This window comes from Polypterus senegalus, chromosome 7 (assembly GCF_016835505.1).
Source record: "Polypterus senegalus isolate Bchr_013 chromosome 7, ASM1683550v1, whole genome shotgun sequence".
NCBI classification, from domain to species: Eukaryota; Metazoa; Chordata; class Cladistia; order Polypteriformes; family Polypteridae; genus Polypterus; species Polypterus senegalus.
The window spans coordinates 11,785,153-11,797,194 of NC_053160.1; the positions used below are offsets into that span (position 1 = coordinate 11,785,153).

General features: G+C 40.9%; 1 protein-coding gene across 1 annotated transcript in view; it reads left to right on the plus strand.

The window, feature by feature from the left end:
- The window catches only part of dnah6 (dynein, axonemal, heavy chain 6), a 433,707-nt gene extending 422,646 nt beyond the window's left edge, over nucleotides 1-11,061 (plus strand). The window contains exons 76-77 of the mRNA XM_039758084.1: nucleotides 5,620-5,842; nucleotides 10,785-11,061. Coding sequence (XP_039614018.1) covers nucleotides 5,620-5,842; nucleotides 10,785-10,888 — 327 coding nt within the window. The 3' untranslated portion in view covers nucleotides 10,889-11,061. The remainder of the gene's footprint in view (nucleotides 1-5,619; nucleotides 5,843-10,784) is intronic.
- Nucleotides 11,062-12,042: the final 981 nt, after the last annotated feature.

The window sequence follows — 12,042 nt, forward strand, 5'->3', positions numbered from 1 at the left end:
TGGCTGTATGTTTTGGGTCATTGTCCATCTGTATCATGAAACGCCCAATCAATTTGACGTCATTTAGCTGGATTTGAGCAGACAGTATGTCTCTGAACACCTCAGAATTCATTCGGCTGCTTCTGTCCTGTGTCACATCATCAATAAACACTAGTGTCCCAGTGCCACTGGCAGCCATGCACGCCTAAGCCATCACACTGCCTGACTCCACCGTGTTTTACAGATGATGCTTTGGATAATGAGCTGTTCCACACCTTCTCCATACTTTTTTCTTGCCATCATTCTGGTAGAGGTTGATCTTGGTTTCATCTGTCCAAGGAATGTTTTTCCAGAACTGTGCTGGCTTTTTTAGATGTTCCTTAGCAAAGTCCAATCTAGCCTTTCTATTCTTGAGGCTTATGAGTGGCTGGCACCTTGCAGTGCACCCTCTGTATTTACTTTCATGCAGTCTTCTCTTTATGGTAGACTTGGATATCGATACGCCGACCCCCTGGAGAGTTTTGTTCACTTGATTGGCTGTTGTGAAGGGGTTTCTCTTCACCATGGAAATGATTCTGCAATCATCCACCGCTGTTGTCTTCCATCGACGTCCATGTCTTTTTGCGTTGCTGAGTTCACCAGTGCTTGCTTTCTTTCAGTGTACCAAACTGTAGATTTTGCCACTCGTAATATTGTGGTAATTTCTTGGATGGGTTTTTTCTGTTTTCACAGCTTAAGGATGGCTTCTTTCACCTGCATGGAGAGCTCCTTTGACCACATGTTGTCTGTTCACAGCAAAATCTTCCACATGCAAGCACCACACCTCAAATCAACTCCAGGCCTTTTATCTGCTTAATTGATAAGACATAACGACAGACTTGAACACACCTGCCCATGAAATAGCCTTTGAGTCAATTGTCCAATTACTTTTGAGCCCCTGAAATGAAGGGATTGTGTTCAAAGAATGTTTTAGTTGCCTCACATTTTTATGCAATCGTGTTGTTCACCCCACTGAACTAAAGCTGAAAGTCTGCACTTCAACTGCATCTGAGTTGTTTCATTTAAAATTCATTGTGGTAATGTACAGAACCAAAATTAGAAAAAAGTTGTCTCTGTCCAAATATTTATGGACCTAACTGTAGTGGCAGAAGAGCCTGAATTTGGTTTGTTCTTCATGGATTCACAGATTCCTTAAGATGCAGGAGACATACCACATACACGTCAGAACAGCTCGTCTAGCTGAAGCTAATGATGTTTAGGCACTGCTAGTACTTGGATAGGAGACCATCCAGGAAAAGATGGGTTGCTGCTGGAAGAGGTGTTGGTGAGGCTAACAGGGGGTGCTTACTCTGTGGTCCGAATTTGGATCTCAATGTCCCAGTGTAGTGAAGGGGGCACTGTGCTATAAAAATGACGCCGTTCTTTGGATGAGATGTAAAACTGAAGTCCTGACTCTCTGTGGTCATAAAGAGCCCTGGTAGTTTTTCATAAAGAGTAAGGTGTAAGCTGATGTTCTGGCTAAATTGCCAACCATGGCCAAGTCATTTTGGCCCCCTAATCATCCCCTATCCCGAATTGGCTATCTCTCTGTCACCACTTTACCACCTAATACCTAATGTGTGGTGAGCATACTGGCACAAAAATGGCTGTTGCTGCATCATCCAGGTGGATGGTACAAGCTAGTGGTGACTGAAGTTGCTCCCCATTCACTGAAGCACTTTGAGTAGTGAAAAAAGTACTACATAAATGTAAAGAATTATTTATATTATTATTATTTTTCTTCCTTAGTCCGGGCTAGAGATCTGTGCCAGCAATTGGAAGGTTGCCGGTTCAGATCCCGTAAACACCAGAAGTGACTCTACTCTGTTGGGCCCCTGAGCAAGGCCCTTAACCTGCAATTGCTTCATCCTGAGTATGACGTTAACCTGAATCCAGCCCTGCAAGCAGGTTCTCCCACTTACAGAGAAAACGTGAGGCTGTAAAGGGGGGGTTCTAATGCTCCATCAACCTTGCCATACATTTTAGATCCTGAGTCAGTTCTAAAGACTTGTGGGTTTGTTAATAAACATCAAATCACCTCAGTTCTCATTAGTGAAGTCAAACAAGTCTCCTGAAACACTATCTGATATTACATTTGCTTTATCTATTTTATAAATGAAAATATACAAAATATTTATTAACTTATATGGTAGAAATCAGTCCACCACACTCAGCTTATGTCATCTGCACATGTCCAAACAAACACAATCTTGCTTTTCTGGTTTTGTCTCTGATCTGACCCTCTAGTGTCCTCTTTTCTAATCCTGTCCATCCTCGTCACACCCAATGAAAATCTTAGCATCTTTAACTCTGTCACCTCCAGCTCAGTCTCCTCTTTTTTGGTCAGTGCCACCGTCTCCAACCCATATAACATAGCTGGTCTCACTACCGTCCTGTAGACCTTCCCTTTCACTCTTGCTGATACCCGTCTGTCACAAATCACTCCTGACACTCTTCTACACCCATTCCACCCTGCCTGCACTCTCTTCTTCACTTCTCTTCCACAATCCCCATTACTCTGTGCTGTTGATCCCAAGTATTTAAACTCATCCACCTTCACCAACTCTACTCCCTGCATCTTCACCATTCCACTGACCTCCCTCTCATTTACACACATGTATTCTGTCTTGGTGGTCCTAATGACCTTCATTCCTCTCCTCTCTAGAGCATATCTCCACCTCTCCAGGGTCTCCTTAACCTGCTCCCTACTCTCGCTACAGATCACAATGTCATCCGCAAACATCATAGTCCACGGGGACTCCTGTCTAATCTCGTCTGTCAACCTGTCCATCACCATTGCAAATAATAAAGGACTCAGAGCTGATCCCTGATGTAATCTCACTTCCGTCACTCCTACCACAGATCTCACCACTGTCATATGTTCCTCGTACATATCCTGTACCACTCGTATGTACTTCTCTGCCACTCCCGACTTCCTCATACAATACCACAGCTCCTCTCAGTCACCCTGTCATATACTTTCTCCAGGTCCACAAAGACACAATACAACTCCTTCTGGCCTTCTCTCTACTTCTCCATCAGCACCCTCAGAGCAAACATCACATCTGTGGTGCTCTTTCTTGGCATGAAACTATCCTGCTGCTCACTAATCATCACCTCACTTCTTAATTGAGCTTCCACTACTCTTTCCCATAACTTCTTTCTGTGTCTCATCAGTTTTATCCCCCTGTAGTTACTGCAGTCCTGCACATTCCCTTTATTCTTAAATATCAGCACCAGTACACTTCTTTTCCACTCCTCAGACATCCTCTCACTTTCCAAGATTCCATTAAACAATCTGGTTAAAAACTCCACTGCCATCTCTCCTAAACACCTCCATGCTTCCACAGGTATGTCATCTTGACTAACAGCCTTTCCAGTCTTCATCCTCTTTAGCTGTCCTTACTTCCTCCTTGCTAATCCGTTGCACTTCCTGGTTCACTATCTCCACTTCATCCAACCTTCTCTCTCCATGTACCTATCACGCTGCATAACCTGTCCAAACGTGTTTTGTTCCCTGGTGGCTTTAGACAGGTTATGCCGTGTGATGATAGGTATGTGCTCCTGCAAAGTGATTGTGAGCAACTGAGCTTCATAACTTCTGACACTAGCAATGAGGAGTTCTTGGGGTTTCCAGAAAACTAAATGAGTGCTTGAACCTTAAAGTCTTTCCTCATTTGTTAATGACAGTGATGATAGTATTAATACCGCTGTTGACTTTACATGGTTGAAATATTATTGTGCTATATTTTATTAAATATATTAGTACACCATTTGGTTCAGAATATTTTTTTTCTTGTTTTACTCCTCTAAACCTAGGTGCGTCTTATGGTCAGGTGCGTCTTAAGGAGCGTAAAACATGGTAGTTTGTGGGGTTTCAATCTGCTCTGTCATACACTCCACCTTTTTTGTTTTCAGAGTACATTTTTTGCCACAGTAACTGTGATATGCAAGTGGCTTGGCTCTTCTGAAATCTACATCTTTTATTTAACTCTAGAATTACCAAAGTCTACGAAAAAACTCCTAATCCCGGCCCACCTTAAATCTATTCGCACCTCTCCGTCAGCGTCTTTTGTGTTGTAAATGTGTTGATCAGCACAAGCAACAAGCAGCCTGCTATCCCATCCCCCCCACCAACACAGAAATGGCAGTAAGATCTCTCAGCTCAAGTCTGTTTACCTGCGTGTGAGTTGCCTGGAGCTGTAGAGGGTAAATAATATATTGTTATTTGGAATACATGCATTTCATGTGTATTCTGTGTCTTCAACACATCGTTAAAACAGAAACTTTTTCATGTTTTAGTAATAACTGAAAAAATGTAGACATAAAGTGTGTAATGTGTGAAGCCTGAAGTCCAAATATCAAATAAACACTCACAAAAAGTACAAGTATAACAAAACAAGTGCGCTTTAATTCAAGAATATAACTGCAGAAAAATAGCTTACGTTAGGGTGCGACATTGACATGCTCTTAATACGACCGACCGCTTTGATGCCGGATCCCTCTGTTTTGGGAAGTCAGCTGCTGTTATTCTTACTACTATAAAATAAAACATACATTTGATTTGAGTCTGTATCAGCCATTGTAAATTTATGGTACTTGTAAAGGTTAGCAATTTTTTTTTATTATTCAGTTTTATTCTCCCAGTCACGTTCACACTGATCTAACACTACTGGTTTTTTTTTTTTACATTACTACCTGTGGCCCCCAGAGGGCGCTCCAGCCACCCCAACTCGACCTAGACAGATGCAAGAGACACAATGCAAAGCACACAGGAATTTTAATTTATTTTCTTTTTCTCTTGGGAATTGCCTTCCCCCGTTTCCCACAAGCCAAACACAGTCCACGAGCATAGCATAGCACAATACAATAAACAATTATTTTCTTCCTTTGTCTTTCTATTTCTTCCTCCTCCACTCCTCCAGGCCAGCTTTGTCTCCCTCCTTCCGACTCTGGCTCTCTGAATGGAGTGAGGCGGCCTCTTTTATACTGCACCCGGAAGTGCTCCAGGTGTTTTCTGGCGGTCATCTGGCAGCACTTCCTGGTGTGACAGAAGTGCTGCATGGGCACCCGGAAGTACTCCAGGTGCACCCGGATTCTCTTCTGTCAGCATTTTCAAGTGTGGTGGAAGTGCTTGCAGTCCAGGACACCGAAACTGTCCAAGCACCCACTGGTGGTGACCACAGGCCCCAGGAAGGTTGAGCTTTCAACTTCTAATAATAAAAATAATAATAATACTGTAAATTTTATTTATAAGGCACTTTACATTTGTAGTAAATCTCAAAGTGCTACATAAAAAATGTAACAAAGACAAAACAAGATAAATACAGAGATAAAACAACAATAATTAGTGGCATTCCAAGTTCCAAGCCCATGGCCCCCCTTTGCAATCCAAGAGGGCTGCCCTCCCGTGTTCTGGGGGAGGTATTGTGTCTCTCCTAGTCCTTCCATGGTAAAGGCTTTCCGGCCGGGCATGGGTCCCACACCATAGGAAAAAAAAAAAATTGAAATGAGGATTTTTGTTAAATCAGAGTTCAACTTTTATATTCCTAAGGTAACAAATTGCTTGCTTAATAACTATTGTTTTCTTTTAAATTTTAGCTACCCACTTTACAAAATGGCGTCCTTGTTCATGGAATGTTCATGGATGCGTTTCGCTGGGATGATGAGACCATGCTAATTCACGATGCTTTACCAAGGCAAATGAACCCAGTCCTGCCAGTGGTCCATTTTGAGCCTCGCCAGAATTATGTCCCTCAAGACTCGTATTACCAAGCGCCTCTCTACAAAACAGGTGCCAGAGCGGGAACTCTCTCCACGACAGGTAAAGTTACGCAAAGTGATGAAATGTCAAATTGGGTCCTGCAAAATAATTACAGTACTGTGTGGCCAGGTTGTAGAAGTTTGAATTTGGACAACCAGTTTGGTGTGTACCTGCCATGTAATGTAGGTGTGTTGACTAGACGAGAAAAAGGAGCTGCATTGCTTACTGGGTTTAGATAGATAGATAGATAGATAGATAGATAGATAGATAGATAGATAGATAGATAGATAGATAGATAGATAGATAGATAGATAGATAGATAGATAGATAGATAGATAGATAGATAGATAGATAGATAGATAGATAGATAGATAGATAGATAGATAGATAGATAGATAGATAGATAGATACTTTATTAATCCCAAGGGGAAATTTACAAATGGGGTTTATGCTGAGTCTCTACTCTTCTGAGCTTATGCCTAAAAGCTGAAATATGGTTTGGTGCTTGCTATAACCAAGAAGTTTGAACTAAGTAGTCAATATTGCAGTAACGGAAAGGCTTCAACAAATAAAAGAAAATAAAGATAAAAGTGCTTTCTTCTAGGACAGGGGTGGGCAATGTTGGTCCTGTCAGGTTTTCATCCCAACCCAATTGCTTACTTAGAAACCAGCCCTTGCCAATCGCACACCTTTTAATTTTATGGCTTGTTAGCCTGCAATTGTAATAAGTATATAAGTTGAATATGTCACTGTGCTCTGTACAAAAATATTTTATAAATCCACTCACCTGAACAGCTTACACAAGGCCAGATTTAGCACACAGGGACTCATCATTTAGAACTGCTAGACAAGCATTAGAAGACAAGAAAGGGACAACTGCGAAAATGGGCCTTGTACTATTTCTGTGTGTCAGAGTCAGCATGACATTGGATCTTCTTTTCCTTGTTTGAGAATGGCATGATTTACCTAAGTGGGGGCCTGCACATGGAGAAAAGGTATAAAGCCTTGGAACATTGCCCGGCATACCTTTGAAGCCAATGGACGGATGGGAGATAACGCCATCCGATCCTGAAAACCCTTTCAACGCAGTGACGAAAATGGCAGACTCTACACAGGTCTTCACATGACTTCCTTTCTTCTGATCTGCAGCGTAAACCGTCATTAAAGGAAGCTAAGTTATTTCTCCTATGCGATTTCTTACCGCTGTATCAATAAGGGAGGGGTATCACCTTTTTATATTATATCTACAGTCATATGAAAACATTTGGAAACCACTCTTAATTCTTTGGATTATTGTTTCTTATTGGCTAAGCTTTCAAAGTAGCAACTTCCTTTTAATATCTGACATGCCTTATGAAAACAGGAGTATTTCAGCAGTGACATTAAGTTTAATAGATTAACAGAAAATATGCAATATGCTTCATAACGAAATTAGACAGGTGCATAAATTTGGGCACCCCAACAGAGATATGACATCAGTACTTAGTTGAGCCAACTTTTCCTAATCTAACAGCCTCTCGACGCCTCCTATAGCCTTTGATGAGTGTCTGGATTCTGGATGGAGGTATTTCTGACCATTCTTCATACAAAATCTCTCCAGTTCAGTTCAATTTGATGGCTGCTGAGCATGGACAGCCTGCTTCAAATCATCCCATAGATTTTCAATGATATTCAAGTCAGGGGACTGTGACGGCCTTTCCAGAACATTGTACTTCTCCCTCTGCATGAATGCCTTTGTAGATTTTGAACTGTGTTTTGGGTCATTGTCTTGTTGGAATATCCAACCCCTGCGTAACTTCAACTTTGTGACTGATGCTTGAACATTATCCTGAAGAATTTGTTGATATTGGGTTGAATTCATCCGACCCTCGACTTTAACAAGGGCCCCAGTCCCTGAACTAGCCACACAGCCCCACAGCATGATGGAACCTCCACCAAATTTGACAGTAGGTAGCAGGTGTTTTTCTTGGAATGCGGTGTTCTTCTTCCACCATGCAAAGCACTTTTTTTTATGACCAAATAACTCAATTTTTGTCTAATCAGACCGAAACACTTTGTTCCAAAATGAATCTGGCTTGTCTAAATGAGCATTTGCATACAACAAGCGACTCTGTTTGTGGCGTGAGTGCAGAAAGGGCTTCTTTCTCATCACCCTGCCATACAGATGTTCTTTGTGCAAATTGCGCTGAATTATAGAACGATGTACAGATACACCATCTGCAGCGAGATGTTCTTGCAGGTCTTTGGAGGTGATCTGTGGGTTGTCTGTAACCATTCTCACAATCCTGTGCATATGCCGCTCCTGTATTTTTCTTGGCCTGCCAGACCTGAGGTTTAACAGCAACTGTGCCTGTGGCCTTCCATTTCCTGATTCCATTCCTTACAGTTGATACTGACAGTTTAAACCTCTGAGGTAGCTTTTTGTAGCCTTCCCCTAAACCATGAGACTCAACAATCTTTGTTTTCAGATCTTTTGAGAGTTGTTTTGAGGATCCCATGCTGTCTGTCACTCTTCAGAGGAGAGTCAAAGGAAAGGACAACTTGCAATTGACCACCTTAAATACCTCTTACCACTCATGATTGGACACTCCTGTCTATGAAGTTCAAAGCTTAACAAACTCATCCAACCAATTTGGTGTTGCAAGTAATCAGCATTGAGCAGTGACAGGCATTCAAATCAGCAAAATTACAAGGGGACCCACATTTGTGCACAGCCAGGTTTTCACATTTGATTTAATTTCATACAACTAAATACTGCGTCACTAAAAATCTTTGTTTGGAAAACACCCCAGTACTGAGATGTTCCTAGGAAATGAAAGACATACCACTGTTATCATTTTTGTTGAAAGGAGAGTCAATTATTATGCAGGCTGAGAGGGGTTCCCAAACTTTTCATATGACTGTATATATTGTTGGGTCATGTAACATGCTGCAATTACAAAAGAACTTATTCCAACCAGGAAGCTAGCACCCCCTGCTGGATTCAGCAATGTAAGATTCTTTTATTGTAGATTTGGTCCTTATAATAACAATAATAATAATAATAATAATGTATTTTATTTAGAGGGCACTTTACCTTTGTAGTTAATCTCAAAGTGCTACATAAAAAGTTTAAAACAGATTAAACAACAATAATTAGTAGCATTTTTGTTAATATGCTTTCCTAAATAGAAAAGTCTTTAACTATTTTATAAAACAGCCCACAATCTGCTGTGTTCTCAGGCTCTCTGGTAGGCCATTCCAGAGCTGTGGACCATCAACTGCAAAGGCTGGGTCACACGTTGTACGAAGTTTGGTCATAGGGGGCGAAGGCGGTGGGTATTTGCAAAACGAAGGTTTCTTGTAGTGGATTGTAATATAAGGAGTCCCTTAAGATATTGTGGAGCATTTCTGTGGATACACTGGTGAGTAAGCAGAAGTAAGTTTATATTCAATACAGAGGTGAATAGGGAGCCAATGAAGTGACCGAAGGTGAGTTCCAAGTATCAAATAAACACTTTCACAAAAGGTACATTTGGTTTCAGTCTGTAACAGCCGGTGTTAATGTATGATACTTGTAAACTTTAGCTTTGCTTTATTTTTTTTTTATTCAGTTTTATTCTCTCAGTTGCGATCACGATCCTAACACCAAACCCCGACACTGCTATTTTCACATAAAGACGCGCTATAGCTCTGCAGTCTACTTGTGACTTTACGATATAGGAAGTAAGTAAATAAACCAAGGTAAATAAGTAAATAACATTCGATCTGGCTCTTATATACAAAGTACAGTGACGGCAGCTTCCACCTGCAGCTATAGACTCTTCAGTATGCAAGCAACACTCCATGCTAGTGTTTTGTATCTGGACGGTGTATGTGCCCCCAAACAAAGTTTAACTGCTGATTCCGGGGTTCGTCAGCGGTGTGTTCTGCTCCTACCCTGTTCAATGCTTGTATGGACTGGGTGTTGGGCAGAGTCTTGGGGTGCAGCGGCTGAGGGGCATCTGTTGGTGAAGAAAGATTCACAGATCTTGACTTTGCTGACGATGCTGTGATCTTTGCAGTGTCAATAGAGTCTCTGATCGAGGCGCTCGAGAGACTGAATGAGGAGTCTGAGGGTCTGGGCTTGTGAGTGTCCTGGATAAAAACCAACATCTAGGCTTTTAATGACCTCTTGGGCACGGCCATCCGCAGTGTGTCTGTTTGCAGAGAGAGTGTTGACCTTGTTGAGAGGTTTACTTACCTCGGCAGTGACATTCTTGTCTCTGGTGACTCTTACAGTGAAGTCAGTGGACGGATTGGGAGCATGGGGGGTCATGAGGTCGCTGGAAAAGTGTGATCAACCAATTGATTATATTTGATTATTTTGATTGATTATAAATAATTCTTTCTCATATTTTAGCCAGAAATGGCAATTGGGAAATCGGCCGAAAATTAGCTAAAACTCCAGGATCTAATTCTGGCTTTTTTAGACAGGGACACACCACGGCAAGTTTAAAAAATGAGGGCACAACCCCTTCACTAATTGAACCATTGATAATGGCTAGTAAAGTTGGACCCAGAACATCAAAGGCTTCCACTAAGATGCATGGTGGTACAATATCAAGAGGGCTGAGAGTAGGTTTAAGGGTGTCAATTGTACTTTTTAACTGTGAAAGTGAGACAAGATCAAAAGACTCCAAGACAATGCCATGATTAACAGTAGGATGTTCATAGCCAGTTGGAACAATACCACATCGGATTGTATCAATTTTACTGACAAACTGCTCACATGAAAGAACAGAACTATTTAACATACAGTACAACGTGTAGTTAAATGCTTAGAAAATGCTTACCCTGGTGAGATGGCTTACATGTAAGTAGACTGGCACCATATCCATGGGTGGTTTATGCCATTGATGTTCCAGGGAAATTCTGCAGCAATACTCGACCCTATAATGGAAGAAAGTTGTTTACTTGTGGATGGAGAATGGTCATATTGTTCATTACAAATCTAACAAAATTATTACTTTTTTCATTCTAGGACACTCAACAAACTTTGTAGTGACCGTGCTGCTACCATCAAACCAACACAGCGATTACTGGATCTCCAAAGGATCAGCTTTATTGTGCCAATTAAGTGAATAATGTTACACAGTGTGTGCCAACAAGTGCCATAATTAATCCTGAGCATATTTATAAAATGTCATGTTCTGTTTATGGATTATTTCACTAAAGACATTCACTTTTGTGTTGTTTTTTAACATGTATACTGTAAAAGAGATGTTTTAAAATGTACACACGCAAGTAATTTATGCTTAATCTCTTTTCGGAATTTTGTAAAGCACTTCTTCAATAAATCAGCCTTCTCTAATCCTGTTTCCTTCGCCGTCACTTATTTTTTTTCTCCTCCAGATTCACACGTATTAACATTAATTGTGGGCCCACACAAATCCTACTTATGCTAAAAATCGGAGTCTATTTGTCGTGTTCAAGTAAAACGATAGCCTTTGTAATTGTCACTCTTCATTCTTATCAATCTGCTCAAGAAGCTACTGCGGGAGTACTTGAATGTGAACAATGTCCATCAACCAGCCCGAGGCGACAGAAGTTTTACAGGTCATTTATTTTTCTCTTGTGTCTTTCGAAACATTACCGATTCATAATGTGTCTGTCTCTGAGGGCAAGTGAATGAAAGGGTTTCTTTGATGAAAAAGAAATGAGTGAAATAGATAAGCTCTTGGGGTATATTCTGTATGCACAAATACGTTTTTATCAAAAGCTGCAAACTATAGTAATGATAACAAAGCAGACCTGTAAAGGGGTCTGTTACATCCTACAGGTATTGGTGTCTTAGGACCCTCTGCGAGATCAGCATTCATTAAGACTCATGAAAGAGTGAAATGACATTTATACAGTTATATGCTCACTTTCTGCACACTTTAATATGCTGTAGATTTATTATTAAATTGATACATTTGTCATTTTTGCCAATCAGTGTACACTCGATATCCTAAAATGACAAAGTGAAACCGTGTTTACCAAAAGGTGTACAATGTATTAAAAATCAAAAACGTAAATGTCTCATTTCTATGGGTATTGAGTCCATTTGCTGCGGCACTCCATATTGTGGTCAGGTGCATCCTGTTGGCTCTTACTTCTCCTTGAGATGTGTCGAGAACTTGACTGGAGTCCACCTGTTGCAAACTAAATTGAGTGGACATCACTTAGAGGGAAACACATGTAATTGTGCATAGAAGGTCCCACAATTCACACTGCATGTCAGGACACAAACCCAACTA